Source organism: Saimiri boliviensis, chromosome 1, assembly GCF_048565385.1.
Source record: "Saimiri boliviensis isolate mSaiBol1 chromosome 1, mSaiBol1.pri, whole genome shotgun sequence".
Classification (NCBI taxonomy): domain Eukaryota; kingdom Metazoa; phylum Chordata; class Mammalia; order Primates; family Cebidae; genus Saimiri; species Saimiri boliviensis.
In genome coordinates, this window is record NC_133449.1 from 82,162,555 (window position 1) to 82,180,548 (window position 17,994).

Sequence of the window (17,994 nt, forward strand, 5' to 3'; positions counted from 1 at the left end):
ATCAAGTGTCCTAGGCAGACTAGGCCCTAGCAATACAATGGGGAAAGATGCGTTTCTGGATTTCAGCATAAAGAAGACAGGTAGTTATTTATAATCAGTGTTATTATAGAGAGTCAAAATGCTAAGAATGATAGAGAAGAGCAGATGTGATTTTGTGTGGTCAGGTTGTCAAAGAGGACTCCTTGGAGTAGTCATATTTTAAGCTGAATCTTAGTAGGATCTGATGTTAAACATTTGCCTTAGAAAGAGTACTTACTGTCTAAACCAGGGGGCAGATGTGAGCATAATCATGGAGGTGTGGAGGGAGGGGTATATTTGAGCAGTTCAGAGTGGTCCAGTGAGGCCAGAAGGTAGGGCGGGATAGGATGTTCTGTGGGTATTAAATACCGTGGTAGAAATACAGATTTTATTCTGTGGTCACAATCAAAGATGGAATTGAAGCCATCACTGGAATTCTTGAAAACTGAATTTCCATTAAACGGTTTTCAATACTCTAATACATTTTAGGGGCAGTACGAATAGGAATGATTGATGGAGAATGTGTTGTTAACCCAACAAGAAAAGAAATGTCTTCTAGTACTTTAAATTTAGTGGTTGCTGGAGCACCTAAAAGTCAGATTGGTAAGTTGTTTAAATATCACACTTGTTCTGGATTTTACTTACAAGTTCTGGCTTCTTAAACTGAATTTAAACTCTTTGTGTGTATGTTTTGTCGGCAGCTATAAAAATTTTTGTTACGTTTTCTCTCTGTGCTATTTTTATAGTGATCTTGCTTCATATCAAATGATACCTAAAATTACAGGATGTTATTATTCAGCTTTATTTAAAATATACAAAAATCTTTACCAAGAGAATTTTGGTAATTATTTTTAGACTAATTATAGTCTAAAAATAATTTCAGTAATTATGTTTAAACGAATAAGTTGTTAATCTAAATAACTTAGTTTAAAAATAGAAGTTCTAAGTCTGGTAGTAACCATTTTATTAGCTTAAATATTGTAATTTAGCTACCTCATTCTCAGTCTGCTTGGTATCCTCTTGAGAAGTGAGCCATTTCCACCAGGTGGAAAATTAGTAATAAAATAAAGAAATGCATTGGCCATGGGCCATTTTCACTTACTCCTTGTAACAGAAATGTCATACTTGCATGAATGAAAATCAGGTCCTTGTTCTGTGGAAGGAAAATGGGCTTTAGCAATCAGAAAGACCTAGATTTAAAACCTGTCTCTGCAACTATAATCATGCGATCTTGTATAAATTATTTAAGGGCTTTTTATTGTTGATTTATTCTATGTGATGTTTGATATGTGGGACTTTTTGACATAGGATTTTCTCATGTGGGACTATTTTGATGAAACCTAAACTATTCAGCTTTTACTGCTTTTTTGTACAAGTAATATGTGAAATATCTCATTTCCAGCTTCTGCTTCTGGTATGTTAGCCAGTGATAGAAATTAAAATGAGGTTCTGTAAGATGGAAAAATCCCCACCTATTAGTTGGGGTTGTGTTGTCAAACCAAATAAACAAGACTTAAAATGGAAACTTACTTTTTGCTCAGGTAAAAGAAATTCAGAGGTGGTAAATCTAGGATAGTGATAGTGGTTCCATGCCCTCTTAAGAAATCTAGATTCCATTTAGCTCTCTCCTTTGTTGCCCTCAAGTTGTGGCCCTATCTTCATGCTTATGAACTGGCATGAAGAGCTCCGGCCAATCCATCTGACTTAAAGGCACAAGAAAGAAGAAAGAAGGGAATAGCAAAAAAGTGAGTTGAGTGAGTCAACCTGCATTTTAAGTAACTTTCCCAGAAATTCTCACCCGGCAGTTTCCATTTACATCTCATTGAGCAGAACTGTGACACACCACCATACCCTTGACTGCAAGGGAGGCGAGGAAATGATTTTTATATTCTGCCAGAAGATGGGATTTGTACTGTGGGTAACTATCAAAATGTAGAGAGGATATTCCAAAGAATGGGGAAGCCATGAATAATAGATGACATCTTCCTCATGTTTGAGCATCTCAGAGCCTTAAGCAAAGTACTGGTTTCCTGTTCATCTGCATCTGAATTTTTTACTGAAAGTTACAGTGTTCATTTATTCTCTATTAGTAAACTGCTCTGGTTACTTTACAGGGTAGTTATGAAGATAAGAGTCAAGGTTTGCAATTTCCCAGCATGTTACTATGTTACTGGTACCTAAGAAGCATACAGTTAGCACATGCTATTGTTATTAAGACACAGAAATAAACCTGCTGCTAATTGGTCATACAGCCACTATCTGCCTTAGAGTTTAAACCCTTCTAATTGTAAGTAGACATTAGAGGAATGAACTAATAATCTTTTTTGTTTTGTTTTGTTTTGTTTTAACACTGAGTCTCGCTCTGTAGCCAGGCTGGACTGCAGTGGCGCAATCTCAGCTCGCTGCAACCTCTGTCTCCCAGGTTCAAGTGATTCTTCTGCCTCAGCTTGCCAAGTAGCTGGGACTTCAGGCATGTGCCACCACACTCAGCTAATTTTTGTACTTTTAGTAGAGACAGGGTTTCACCATGTTGGCCAAGATGGTCTTGATCTTGTGATCCACCTGCCTCAGCCTCCCAAAGTGCTGGATTTACAGGCGTGGGCCACCATGCCGGCCATTTTTTTTTTTTTTTAAAGATGCAGTCTCTCTCTGTCACCCGAGCTGGAATGCAGGGGTGTTATTATACGTCACTACAGCCTCAAGCTCCGGGGTTCAAGTGATTCTCTGCCCTCAGCCTCCTAAGTAGCTGGGACTATAGGCACATGTCACCACACCTGGCTAAAGGAATTTTCTTATAAAGTATTTTTATAAAGGAATTGCATTAAACTTTAATGAGTGAAAACAAAATTTATTTGGGTGGGTATACATTTTTCTTTGTCATATTCTATTTTTTAAATTTTATTATTATTTGTATTAGACATAGTATCTCACTATATTGCCCAAGCTAGTCTCCAACTCCTGACCTCAAGCAATCCTCTTGTGTTGGCCTTCCATAGCACTGGAATTACAAGCATGAGTCCCATGCCCAGCTATATATGTATATATATATATATATATATATTGTTTTTTGATTCTGGTTCTCAACTCTGTTGTCCAGACTATAGTATGAGTATAGTGGTATGATCATGACTCACTGTAGCCTCAAACTGCTGGGCTCAAGTGATCCTTCTGCCTCAGCCTCCAGAATAGCTGAGTCTGCAGGCACATCACCACAACTGAGCTTTTTATCTTCTAGTTGTTATTTTGTTTAGGAACAGGACCTTGCTATGTTGCTCTGAGACCAGGCTGATCCTCCCACCTTGGCCTCCCAAAGTGCTAGGACAACAGGTGTGAGCCACCACACCTGGCCACATATTTTATTTTTAAAAGCAATTTATGGAGATATAATTTACAAACATTAAATGAATTTTTTTTAATCTCCTGTTTAATTCTGTCAAACTGAGAGGATATCCTGAGAAAAAGGATATCCACAACCCCATATTTTATTTTTAAAAGCAATTTATGGAGATATAATTTACAAACATTAAATGAATTTTTTTTTAATCTCCTGTTTAATTCTGTCAAACTGAGAGGATATAGATGAGAAAAAGAATATAGCCATCTCATATCCTGTATCAGAGGAAACTTCTTCATGTCTGGTGTAAAATATGGGAACCTTATTTTCCTTTACCCTCCCCCATTTGGAATGCAATTTTCATTTTCTTCTACAGTTAGAACCATACCAAGCAGTGTTATAATTTTTACTTTTGCTTCAACTGTCAAACATAATTTAGAAAACTCAAGAGAAGCCTATTGCTCTGTATTTACTCTCTCTCTTTTTTTTTTTTTTTTTTTTTGAGATGGAGTCTCACTCTGTTGCCCGGACTGGAGTGTAGTGGTGCAATCTCAGCTCACTGCAACCACCACCTCCTGGGTTCAAGTGATTCTCAATTCTTGTGCCTCAGCCTCCTGAGTAGCTGGAGTTACAGGCACCTACCACTACACCAGTACACCCTGCTAATTTTTTTTGTATTTTTAGTATAGACAAAGTTTCACCATGGCGGGGTTGGGTGGGTGCTGGTCTCGAATTCCTCACCTCAGGTGAGCCACCATGCCTGGCCTCTGTATTTATTCTTAGTTTGCATACTGATTTTCCTTCCTAACAGTCCACTATTTGTTTACTTATTTCTGTTTAGAGAACTTCCTTTAGTTATTCTTTTAGGGTAGGTTGGCTGGCAACAAATTTTCTTATTTCTCCTTCATCAGAGAGTCTTGATTTCCCTTTCATTCCTTAGTATTTTCACTGGGTATAGAATTCTGGGTTGACAGGGTTTTTTTTGTTTTTTTTGTTTTTTTTTTTTTTTGATACGGAGTCTTGCTCTGTCACCAGGCTGGAGTACAATGGTGTGATCTTGGCTCACTTCAACCTCCGCCTCCCAGGTTCAGGTGATTCTCCTATCTCAGCCTCCCAAGTAGCTGAGACTACAGGCGCATACCTCCACACTCAGCTAATTGTTGTATTTTTAGTAGAGATGGGGTTTCATCATATTGGCCAGAATGGTTTCAATCTCTTGACCTGGTGATCTGCCCACCTCAGCCACCCAAAGTGCTGGGATTATAGGCGTGAGCTACCACGCCCAGCTGACAGTTTTTTCTGTCAGCACCTGAAAAATATTGTGCCACTTCCTTCTGGCCTCCGTGGTTTCTGGTGGCAAATCTGCTGTTACTTGAATTGCTTTACCCCTGTAGGTAAGGTGTCATTTTTCTCTGGCTGGTTTCAAGTTGTTATCTTTGGTTTTCAGAAGTCCAATTATGATGTTTTCTTGGCTTGGCTTGGCTTTTTTGGGAGTTACCCAGTTTAGAATTTACTTTGAATCTGTACATTTGTGTCTGTCAAATTTGAGGAGTTTTCAACAATTATTTTTTCTTTTTCTTGTTTTTTTTTTTTTTTTTTTTTTTTTTTTTTTTTTGAGAAGGAGTTTCACTCTTGTTACCCAGCCTGGAGTTCAATGGCGCAATCTCGGCTCACCGCAACCTCCGCCTCCTGGGTTCAGGCAATTCTCCTGCCTCAGCCTCCCGAGTAGCTGGGATTACAGGCACACGCCACCATGCCCAGCTAATTTTTTGTATTTTTAGTAGAGATGGGGTTTCACCATGTTGACCAGGATGGTCTCGATCTCTTGACCTCATGATCCACCTGCCTCAGCCTCCCAAAGTGCTGGGATTACAGGCTTGAGCCACTGCACCCGGCCTCTTCTTTTCTTTTTTTTTATGACAGGGTTTCACCATGTTGGTCAGGCTGGTCTTGAATTCCCAACCTCAGGTGATCCGCCCACCTCGGCCTCCCAGAGTGCTAGGATTACAGGTGTGAGCCACCATGCCTGGCCTCAACAATTATTTTTTCTAGTACTTTTTCAGCCCTGACCTCTTTCTCCTATTCTTCTATGACTCTGATAACCTAAATATTAGATCCTTTCATGGGTCTACTCAGTTGGCTGATGGAATTCTAACATATAAAGCACATTGAGGGGATGGAGGCGTTCATTCTATTATAAATTAAACCTAGAAACCTTAGAAGTGATGAGTCAGATAATAATAATTCTTAATGACAACAGGATGCGGTTAAATATATAAAATACGTTAATTACTATGCATTTGCGTGAGTTGATAACTCAAGTTGCATGATCTTTGACTTTGTACAAGTTGCAAAACACCAGAAATGACACACAAGTAGGCAGGAGGCTAGTCAGCCTTTCAGAATGCAAAACTGAAGCTGAATAGTGGATTTTAGAAGCCCAACTTTTACCTGCACTACACAGGAGTTTCATTGTTATAAAAGCTGTCTTTTTCTGATGGTCATCATAGTCCTTTAGTTGGCTTACTTGAAAAAGGATCACTGCAAAGATTTCCCTATCTGTGCAAGAATTAGATAATGTGACAATTGTTAAACAGGAAATACTTATTAGATTCCTACTGTGTTGTGTATTTTTAAATTTTATTTAAAATATGTATTAAAAACAAATGTATACTTTAAAAGATTGAATTTTTATTTTATGTGACTTATAGCTCAATAAAACTTATTTTTTAAATATATGCATAATTTCTTTTTTGTTTCTTTTTTATGGGAAGTAGCTCCTTAAACTTAAAAAGAATATAAACCTAAATACAGATACCAAGGTTTCTTTTCAATTCGTTTACTGCTGCTTACATTTTGGAAGTATGTTGATTCTGAGGAAAGAAATCATGGTGGACCTATCACTAAGAACTAAAATTGATCTATAATATTTATGTCATGTCATGGTATTTGAAAATGTTATGTTACTAGAGCTTTGATGGCAATTATTTTTTACCCCCTTTAAATAGTGATGTTGGAAGCCTCTGCAGAGAACATTTTACAGCAGGACTTTTGCCATGCTATCAAAATTGGAGTGAAATATACCCAACAAATAATTCAGGGCATCCAGCAGTTGGTAAAAGAAATTGGTGTTACCAAGAGGACACCTCAGAAGTTATTTACCCCTTCGAGAGAGATTGTGAAACATGCTCATAAGTAAGAACATCTGCGCAAATGAAATTATGAAATTGTCATCAGATTTAATTTCCTCTTGAGAGAAAAACTTCCCATGGAAGCACTGCCCATGCATTACTTCATAAATAGCACTTTTCTGTTTTAAGAGTAATTCCCGTAAATATCTGTTTATTCCCTTAAAAAGGATAAGCCCACATCACTCTTGTAAGGCCTAACTTTGAATCTCAAATGAAAGACTGTGTTTATTGATCAAGATTCAGGTAATCCCCACATCTCTCTGTGTCTGGGAAAAGGAGAATAAAGCATAAGATACTTGAATATCTAAGGAAACTGTTGAGATTCTCAAAAAGAAGTCAGATATAATCACTGTTACATGCCCAGTGCTTAGAATGTTAGGCAGACACTGTGTAAATGTAAATGAATCACTGGAAAAATATTTTATTTGAAAAAATTAAAAAGGTTAATACTTTCCCTCAATGTCAGTTGCACAGCCATCAGTTAGAAATCAAATTAACTCTTCCTAGAAAAAGAGTTTCCTGTGATAACTGAGCCAAAATGGGTGGAATGGAAGAAAGGAAGAGGTTTAAAAAAGTATGTGAAAGGTGAAATTAATTGAACAATTAAAAAGAAGAGAGCAGGATACCATATGTGATTTCCCCTGAGAGGGTGGGAGAAAGAAATTTGTGTTCTGTACTATAAATAGTAAACAGATTAGCAATGATAAATAGCAATATAAGTTTTTAATTGTTTCTGAAGTATTTATTAAAGTTTTAGCTGATTATTATTAAATATTTCAGTTTTATTTATAATAAAAACTGCCTCATGTTTCCAAATATTATGCTAACATTTATTTTGTGCTTAAATAGACTCGCTATGGAGAAACTCTATGCAGTTTTTACAGATTATGAACATGATAAGGTAGGTGTACCTGAATTTTGTCTTATATAATTGTACTAGGAATACATTTTTGTCATAACTCATGTAATTTTCCTTATAAATGTTAGTCCTATTTTTTATTAGAAATTTCTAAACAAAAAGCTAACAAAAACTTAATTGCTTATTTCTCTATTGTTTTGTTTTGTTTTGTTTTTGAGACAAGATTTTCACTCTGTAGCCCAGGATGGAGTGCACTGGTGTGATCTTGGCTCACTACAACTTCCACCTTCCAGGTTCAAGCAATTCTCCTGTCTCAGTCTCTTAAGTAGCTGGGATTACAGATGCACACCACCACAACTGGCTATCTTTCGTACTTTTAGTAGAAACAGGGTTTCACCATTTTGGCCAGACTGGTCTCGAACTCCTGGTGTCAGGTGATCTGCCCACCTTGGCCTCCCAAAATTCTTTTCTTTTTTAATATAAGTTTTAGGGGAGTATACAAATGTATTTGAATGAATTAACAGGTAATATTTGTCATAAATCAACCAATTCTAATATTTTAAAGAATATTACAGTTAGAGATATCTGAGTAACTCACAATGTATTCATTGTATAATAGAAAACAGAAATGTTAAATGTTGCCATGTATCTGTAATAACTGAACCTCAACTTTCTTTTAGATTTCCAGAGATGAAGCTGTTAACAAAATAAGATTAGAGACAGAGGAACAACTAAAGGGTAAATTTTAATTTTATTTTTTTGCTGAGGGCAACCTTAATAAGGCATGGCCTGGCTCTTGCCTCTTGGGATTAAAGGTCAGAGAGGAAGGGCATCACCTCTGTAAGAAAAGGAGAGTTCAAAGGACTTTGAACTTGACAGCTGCCGTTCCCTAGGCCTGGAATGCTCTCTCATAGCCGGTGATCTTTTTCTAACTCAAGACTCAAATGCCACCTCTTCTCTAAAGCTTCTCTAAACTGTTTCAGGGAAAAAGAAAGTCCCTTTGCACAGAACCTCAATTACTATGTATTTTTTAATTTAAAAAGCGTTAAAATAAATAATAGACTTTTGCCGGGCGCGGTGGCTCAAGCCTGTAATCCCAGCACTTTGGGAGGCTGAGGCGGGTGGATCACGAGGTCGAGAGATCGAGACCATCCTGGTCAACATGGTGAAACCCCGTCTCTACTAAAAATACAAAAAAATTAGCTGGGCATGGTGGTGCGTGCCTGTAATCCCAGCTACTCAGGAGGCTGAGGCAGGAGAATTGCCTGAACCCAGGAGGCGGAGGTTGTGGTGAGCCGAGATCGCGCCATTGCACTCCAGCCTGGGTAACAAGAGAGAAACTCCGTCTCAAAAAAAAAAAAAAAATAGACTTTTTTTTTTTTTAACTTTGGTTGAAGATCTCAAATAAATGTTACTCTCATTGCTTCTCAGCTGCATTTTCTTTTTTTTTTTTTTTTGAGACAGAGTCTCACTCTTGTCGCCCAGGCTGGAGTGCAGTGACATGATCTTGGCTCACTGCAACCTCAGCCTCCCAGGTTCAAGCAATTCTCCTGCCTCAGCCTCCCAAGTAGCTGGAATTACAGGCATGCACCACCATGCCTAGCTAACTTTTTTGTATTTTCAGTAGAGACAGGGTTTCTCCATGTTGGTCAGGCTGGTCTCGAACTCCCAACCTCAGATGATCCACCTGCCTCGGCCTCCCAAAGTGCTGGGATTACAGGCATGAGCCACTGTGCCTGGCCTCTCAGCTTTATTTTCAATAAACCTGCAATAATGATAGCTCACAGGGTTACTTCTAAATTAACTTCCATGAATGTGGCTAGCACTACATTTGATGCAGAGTAGGTACCTAGTAAATGTTGAATGTGAATGTTCCTGATCTTTTCCGAATCAAACTCTTACCATAAATGATGTATAACTTGGTACCTTGTCATTTGAAAACCCAAAGATATTCTTTAAAATTATTGAGTTCTCGATCTGTGAAATTGCAGTATTGATAATACCTAGTTTATGGGGATTAAATGAGTGAATCATTTACATCTGTGCCTGGCACACAGTAAATGTTCAATAAATATTAACTGATGCTATTCTTATCTTTAATACCTAGCGAAATTATAAGATACAGATCTTAGGTAATTTAGCTCTCCAGAAATTATTAAGAAAAGGATGATACTGTGTAATATCAATCTCACACAAACTGAATACGAATGAAGTATGACATAGTTCTTGTTAATTTTTCTAATAAATATACTTTCACATTAATATTTAAGATTTAAAAAACGGGCTGGGCACGGCGTGTCATGCCTGTAATCCCAGCACTTTGGGAGGCTAAAGCAGACACTTGAGGTCAAGAGTTCAAGACCAGCCTGGCCAACATGGTGAAACTCCGTCTCTACTAAAAATAAAAAAATTGCCAAGTGTGGTGTCAGGCACCTATAATCCCAGCTACTCAGGAGGCTGAGGCACAAGAATCACTTGAACCTATGAGGCAGAGTTGCACTGAGCCAAGATCTACCACTGGACTCCAGCCTGGGCAATAGAGCAAAACTCTGTCTGGAAAAAAAAAAGGAAAAAAAAAACTGCTGTTAGCATTGATAATATTAAGGCCATTAACTGTAATTGTTATTGAATAAGTTTAATCCTTTCTCACTACATTTCATTCTGTCTAGTAAGAAATAAATTTTATAGCAAATATTGCCTTATTTTAAAAGAAAAGTGATTTTTTGTTTATATTATACATAGTAGAATATCTTCACAACCCTTTGGGTTGACAGGATAATATTTTAAATGTTTTGGTACTGATTGTTTTCCTTTACAAGTACAACTCAGTTAAAACATAAAGATATTAAGGGCTAATATTAAAAATTATTCTTGTCTGAGGAAGATATGATACCAATATATCTTATGTGACCATTTCTTATGTTTTGGTTACTTTGAAGTTATATTTAATAAACTATACACATGGCTGGGCACAGTGGCACACGCCTGTAATTCCAGTACTTTGGGAGGCCGACGCGGGCAGATCACAAGATCAAGAGATCAAGACCATCCTGGCCAGCATGGTGAAACCCCATCTCTACTAAAAATACAAAAATTAGCAGGGTGTGGTGGTGCGTGCCTGTAGTCCCAGCTACTCAGGAGGCTTAGGCAGGAGAATTGCCTGAACCCAGGAGACAGAGGTTGCAGCGAGCCAAGATCGCACCACTACACTCTAGCCTGGGCAACAGAGTGAGACTCTCTCTCAAAAAAATAAACCATATACATGAGAGAACAGTACTTAAAACTTGGCATAAATTAATTGATAGGATAGAATAGCTTAACATCTAAGCCATAAGCTAAAAATAAAATAAAACCATAAGACTTTGAGGCTGACAGATCTGTATTCAGGTCACAGCTGTATCAGTTACTAGCTGTGTGGTCTCAGGCAGTTTACTCCACCTCTTTTTTTATTTTTTTAATTCACTAGTTATCACTTACACAATACTCCACCCCTTTAAGCCTCAGTTTTTTCTTCTGTACAATGAGAATAATAAAATGTGTTTCATAAGTTATTATGAAAGTTAAAAGTATTTGAAAACCAATAAAATGCCTGGCTCATTAAGGCACTTGACAAATATTAGATAGAAAACAGTTTGTAGGGATTCATAACATATTTTTAAAATTGTTCCCCAATTTGCAGATTTAGATAAAGGAGAAAGAGTGAGGGTGACTACTCTTAAAACTGTCCATTAGGCTGGGCACAGTGGCTCATGCCTATAATCCCAGCACCTTGGGAGGCTAAGGCAGATAGGTCACCTTGAGGTCAGGAGTTCAAAACCAGCTTGACCAACATGGAGAAGCCCCATCTCTACTAAAAATACAAAATTAGCCGGGCGTGGTAGCACATACCCATAATCCCAGCTACTAGGGAGGCTGAGGCAGGAGAATCACTTGAACCAGGGAGGCAGAGGTTATCGTGAGCTCAGATCGCTCCATTGCACTCCAGCCTGGGCAACAAGAGCGAAACTCCATCTCAAAAAAGAAAAACCTGTCAGACCTTTCCATAAAGAGTGGCTGGATTCTTCTGGTAACATAATAGGAAAGGGAACTGATGGACTGGTTGTGGTGGTTCACACCTGTAATCCTAGCACTTTGGGAGGCTGAGGTGGGCAGATTCCCTGACCTCAGGATTCAAGACCTGCGTGGGCAACTTGGTGAAACCCTATCTCCACTAAAATACAAAAAAATTAGCCAGACATGGTGGCGCATGCCTGTAGTCCCAGCTACTCGGGAGGCTGAGGCAAGAGAATTGCTTGAACCCAGGAGGTGAGGTTGCAGTGAGCCAAGATCACACCACTGCACTCCAGCCTGGGCGACAGAGTGAGACTTCGTCTCCAAAAAAGAAAAAGAAAAGGGAACTGATGTCTCCAAAAAAGAAAAAGAAAAGGGAACTGATTTCAAAGCAAACTAAGTTCACAGTAACAACACAGTTGTGGTACTTGGTACTTGACGTTTCACAGTTGCTTGAGAACATTTTATTTATCTACTTTGTTTGCCTGAGGACTAAATGTTCAGAGTTATGTCCCTTGGTTGATTCCTGTAGTTAATTGATTTTATGCTGTGAACCTTAGAGAAATCCTGTCTCCTCATAAGTAAAAATCTTTTTTTTTTTTTTCTGTAGAAGCATTTCCAGAGGCTGATCCATTTGAAATAATAGAATCCTTCAGTGTTGTTGCAAAGGAGGTTTTTAGAAGTATTATTTTGAATGAATACAAAAGGTAAACATACCCTTTTTTGATGAAATTGAAGCATGTACTGTCTCTGCAAGTTGCCTTGAAAATGGAAACTTCATCAAAGAAAGTTTATTTTCTTTCAAGTGAACAGTAAAGAATTATAATATTTGCTATATAAATGGACACCTATTGAAGAAAGAGTATGTGGCTATATGACCATCTGTCTTGGGCCTTGTGTGTAAAGCAGTGAGTGCTTGCTAGCCCTGACTGTATTTCAGGATTACCTGTGGAGCTCTTTCACAACGCAGGTGTATAGGTTCAACTGCAGACATTCTGATTCAGTGAATCAGGATAGTGCTCAAATATCTGTATTATTTTTTTAAAGTTCCATAGATGACTGTGATACACAACTGAGGTTGAGAACATCCTGGCTGAGATAAAGACGGGTGATTTTTCTGATTTGTAGCACGACATCACGTACTTACTTCTTCTATCACTATAGGTGCGATGGTCGGGATTTGACTTCGCTTAGGAATATAAGTTGTGAGGTAGATATGTTTAAAACCCTTCATGGATCAGCACTATTTCAAAGAGGACAAACACAGGTAATTTATATAAAAAGCTCTAATTATTTGCTAAATTAAGATTGTTTAATTAGATTTAATAAAAGTACATTAGTAGATGCTATAGGTTTTGTCATATAGTTAGATTATAATTTAGTTAGATTAATATGTGTTCTTGTTTGTTTGTTTTGTTTGAGACAGGGTCTTGCTTTGTCACTCAGGCTGCAGTGCAGTGACACAATCATAGCTTATTGAAACCTCAAACTCCTGGACTCAGGCAATCCTCCCACCTCAGCTTCCTGAGTAGCTGGGACTATAGGCATGTTACAATGCCTGACTAATTTAAAATTTTTTTCTGTAGACAAGGTCTTACTGTGTTGCTGAAGTTGGTCTCACACACTTGGCCTCAAGCAATCCAGTGTGCTGGGATTACAGGCATGAGCCACTGCACCTGGCCTCGTGTTTTATGTAATTTTAACAATTTTTTTTTTTTTTTTTTTTTTTTTAGTATAGTAAACTTGCTATTCAATAAACTATGCTGTTTAGAGTGTATGATTTGGTAACTTTTCATATTTATACAACTGAGAAACCAGTAAAGATAATGAACAGGCCAGGCATGGTTGCTCAGGCCCAGAACTGCGGATTGCCTGAGGCCAAGAGTTTTGAGGTTGCACTGATCTGTGGTTGTGCCATTGCACTCCAGCCTGGGCTACCGAGCAAGACCCTGACTCTTAAAAAGTTAAAAATAAAAAAGATAATGAACATATCTTTTACCCCCATGAGTTTCCTTATGCCTTTTTGTAATTCCTTCTTCCTGACCCCACCTCCTCAAGTGACTGCTGATCTGCTTTTGTCACTATAAATTAGTTTGCATTTTCTAGAATTACCTGGTATTTCTGTTGTATCTTTCTTTTGATATTGGATATACAAAACTGATAACTCAGGCTCCAGTTTATGGCATATTGGTGTTTTGTTTTGTTTTGTTTGAGATGGAGTCTCACTCTGTTGCCCAGGCTGTAGTGCAGTGGCGTGATCTCAGCTTACTGCAGCCTCTGCCTCCTGACTAGCTGGGATTACAGGCACACGCCACCACACCCAGCTAATTTTTTTTGCATTTTTAGTAGAGATAGGGTTTCACCATGTTGGTCATGCTGGTCTTGAACTCCTGACCTCATGATCCTCCTGCCTTGACCTCCCAACGTGCTGGGATTACAGGCCTGAGCCACCACACCCAGCTGGCATATTGTCATTGTTGACCTATTCAAGGCCCTCATTTATTTTCTCCATTTAGCCCGTACCACAGTTCTGTTCTTTTTCTTTACATTGGCATGCACTTTTTTATATTTAACATGTAGCCTTCAGGTTCTCCTTCTGTTCATGTATTAATACTTACCTACATCTGTATTCATTGTCCTATATACCATATTATGCTTTATACCTCTTTCTTATGTTAATTGTTTCTTAAATTCTGTCAATCTGATAGGTATCAAGTAGTATCTTATTGCTTTAATTTATATTTTCCTGATTACTGAGCATTATTTATATAATAGCCAGTCAACATGGTCACTGCATAAACCATGCCCTGGGGAACTGCACACCACCAGGGCATTATTTTCACATGGATGTTGATCCCTAGAGTTGTGCAGTATGGTGGCCCTGCCTCAGCTTTGCTTTTTTATGAATTTTCTGTCCATATACTTTGGCCAGTTTTTCTTTCTTTAATATGGTTTACTGTAATGTAGCTATTTTGCAGTAATTTCTTATAAGTGTTTTAAATATTCTTTTTGGTAACAAACTTTATATATATATGTTTCCTTATTTATTGATTGCCTTTTAACTTTGCCTGCAGTAGCTTACTGTGTTTAGAGTAAATCTGAAATCTTTAGTTCTGATATAGTTTACCTTTTCACTTTTGAGGTTTGTATTTTTGAAGTTTTATTTAAGAAATTCTTCTGTACCTCAAGTTACGAAGTTACCCACCTAATTTTTCTATTAGCTTTCTAGTTTTTGCTGTCAAATTTAGACCATTAATGGATCTTTGAGTTTATTCCTACATGTTGTATGAAAAGAAAACCTCCATAGTGAGCCAATTTTATGTTATTTACTAATACTTTATTTTTCTCAGTGACTTGTGATGTCACCTTATGATAGTCAAAATTTATAAATACATTGTTAAAGTATATGTTTTTTCATTGTTAGTGAATTTTTGGGGCCACTGTCAAACTGTTTTAATTATTATGATTTTGGGGTACATTTTAACATCTGAGAAGCAAATTGTCTTCCCTGTTTTCTCTTCCTCTCAAAATTGTTTTACAATATAGGTACATTTGTTCCTTTTTTTCTTTTTTTTTTTTTTTTTTTCTGAGACGGAATTTAACTCTTTCGCCAGGCTGAAGTGCAATGGCACTATCTCAGCTCACTGCAACCTCCGCCTTCCAGTTTCAAGCAGTTCTGCCTCAGCCTCCCGAGAAGCTGGGATTACAGGCACACGCCACTATGCCCAGCTAATTTTTGTGTTTTTAGTAGAGATGGGGTTTCTCCATATTGGCCAGGCTGGTCTCTAACTCCTGACCTTATGATCCACCCACCTCAGCCTCCCAAAGTGCTGGGATTACAGGTGTGAGCCACCACGCCTGGCCCCATTTGTTCCTTTATTTGAATTTTAGTTTACATCAAGTTCTCAAAATATCCCTTTAGGATTTAAAATAGTAATTGCACTAAATTTATATATTTATCTGAGAGCAGAAGATACTTTTATAATTTAAGTTATAGTCTTTAGAGTGAATATAGTCTGTCTCACTTTTGATTAAGGTTTTCTTTTATGCTCTTTAATCAGGTTTTTAAAATGCCTTCATTAAGATATTCTGCATACTTTTGTTATCCATTGTGATAATCTCTGCCTTCGTAACTGTAGTACTTAGTCCATTCATATTAAATTTAATCATTGATATAATTGAATTTACCGTCATTTTATTATTTATCTTTATTTTGCTGTTTTTTGTTTCTATATTTTTTACTTTCAGCCTTTTTGAATTAATTGAATATTTTTTATAATTCTATTTTAATTTGCCTATTTATTTTTTAGCTGTACCTCTGAATTATTTTTCAGTGATTACTATAGAAATTACAGTATACATACATAACTTCTCACAAGTCATTTTATTTACATATATTTTAAAATTTTTGTAGAGACAGGGTTTCACCATGTTGTCCAATCTAGTTTTGAACTCCTGGGCTCCCGTAGTCCTCCGGAGGCCTCAGCATCCCAAAGTGCTGGTATTATAGGCATGAGCCACCCAGGCCCTCACAGTCTTTTTAGAATTGATTTTGTACCACTTAACATAAAATGAAGAAACTTTGCAACCATTTAGGTGCACTTTCCATCCCTTCTATCCTTTATATTGCCATTGTTTTATGTGTTACAACTACATGCATCATAAACCCCCACAAGACAATGTCATAACTTTTATACAATCATATATTTTAAGGAAGTGATAAGAAAAAGATAGGCTTATATTGGCCCACGTATTTACCATTTCTGGTGCTTTTTATTCCTTCCTGAAGATCCAGGTATGGATCTAGTATCATTTCCCTTCATTCTGACAAGACTTCCTTTAATATCATCCTATGAGTTTTCTAATAACAAATTCTAATTTTTTGTTTTTCGGAAATGTCTTTATTTTGCCTTTATGTACAAAGAATCTTTTTTTTTTTTTTTTAACCAGATACTGCATGTCCAGTGTACAAAGAATCTTTATGCTGGGTACAGAATTCTGGGGTGATTCTTTTTTCTTTTAGCACCTGAAGATATTTCAGTGTTTTTTGTTCTCCATGTTTTTCTGATGAAAAGGACACATTCATATCATGGTTTCTTATATATTATGACTGTTTTCATGTGGGTGCTTTCAAGATTTGCTCCTTATCTTTGGTTTTCAGCATTATAATTGAAAGGTGTGGTTTTCTTTGAATTTATTCTGCTAAAAGTGTGCTGAGCCTAAATCTGTACATTCATGTCTTTCACCAAACTTCAGAATTTTTATCTATTCTTTCTTCATATATTTTTTCCTGCCTCATTCTCTCTTCTTGCCTTCTGGAATTGTAACTGCACATATGTTATCCTTTTGATACAGTCCTACAGGTGACTGCAGCTACGTTTTCTTCCCTTTCTTCTGCAAATTGGACAATTTCTGTTCATTCATCTTCATGCTCACTGACTCATGCTATCTCCTTTTCATTATGAGATATTAAAGTTTTCAGTTTTAGAATTTTCACGTATTCTTTTTATGTCCTTTTTCTTTTTTGTTTTTTTGTTACACTACTGTGAGATTATTTCCACATACATTTTTTAAATATCCTTTGAGTATAATTATAATAGCTATTAAAAATCTTTTGCCTGCTAATCCACCTTCTTAATCAACTCAGAATCAGCCTCCATTCCTTGTCTTTTTTCTTGAGAATGTGCCCTGTTTCCTGTCTCGTTACTGGTTGTATACTTGATGTTGTAAATGATACACTGTAGAGTCTCTGGATTATATTATGTCTCTACAAATTTTTTTTTCTTTTTTTGAAATGGAATCTTGCTCTGTTGTCCAGGCTGGAATGCAGTGTTGCAGTCTCGGCTCAATGCAACCTCCATCTCCCAGGTTCAAGCGATTCTGCCTCAGCCTCCTGAGTAGCTGGGACTACAGGTGCACACCACCATGCCTGGCTAATTTTTGTATTTTTAGTAGAGACTGTTTCACCACATTGGCGAGGCTGGTCTTGAACTCCTGACCTTGTGATCTGCATGCCTTGGCCTCCCAAAGTGCTGGGATTACAGGCATGAGCCACCACACCTGGCCTGATTTTTTAAAATTTTAAGCAGGCACTTTTATTGGCTGAACCTGTATTGAGGCTTTCTCAGCGGACTCTCATACATAGTTCTTAAAAATACTGCTTTTTCTTCCTGCCTTCCTTCCCCAGCACTCCTAGTGCAGTGCTTTACATTTGTAGTCTGTATGATGTTAGAACTTTGGATTATTGAGGTTTACACATAGTATGAATATTTATAGGATAAATAAGTATTTACTGCACTTAGTAGGATGGCAAGCTTTGTGTAGGATGTACTTAGCCCATTTTTTTAAGAGTTAGTGGATTCTTCAAATATTTTTAGTTTTCATCTTTGTGGTTAGTATATTAAAGCCTGAGAATTTTTTTTTCTTTTTTAGGTGCTTTGTACCGTCACATTTGATTCATTAGAATCCAGTATTAAGTCGGATCAAGTTATAACAGCTATAAAGTAAGTTATGTTTTTATGATCTTTGTTATGTTTTATGAT

The 17,994-nt window shown here is 37.2% G+C and overlaps 1 protein-coding gene and 1 long non-coding RNA gene across 3 annotated transcripts in view; one reads left to right on the forward strand and one right to left on the reverse strand.

Annotated features, from left to right (window-relative positions):
• Positions 1-17,994, forward strand: part of PNPT1 (polyribonucleotide nucleotidyltransferase 1) — a 55,041-nt gene that overhangs the window by 12,541 nt on the left and 24,506 nt on the right. For both annotated transcript variants that reach the window (XM_039461281.2, XM_074399926.1), the window contains 7 exons: positions 508-621; positions 6,361-6,547; positions 7,393-7,444; positions 8,083-8,140; positions 12,063-12,159; positions 12,617-12,719; positions 17,885-17,955. In XM_039461281.2, the coding sequence (XP_039317215.1) occupies positions 508-621; positions 6,361-6,547; positions 7,393-7,444; positions 8,083-8,140; positions 12,063-12,159; positions 12,617-12,719; positions 17,885-17,955 (682 nt within the window). The remainder of the gene's footprint in view (positions 1-507; positions 622-6,360; positions 6,548-7,392; positions 7,445-8,082; positions 8,141-12,062; positions 12,160-12,616; positions 12,720-17,884; positions 17,956-17,994) is intronic.
• Positions 1-17,994, reverse strand: part of LOC141584645 (uncharacterized) — a 35,176-nt gene that overhangs the window by 12,355 nt on the left and 4,827 nt on the right. The window lies entirely within an intron of this gene.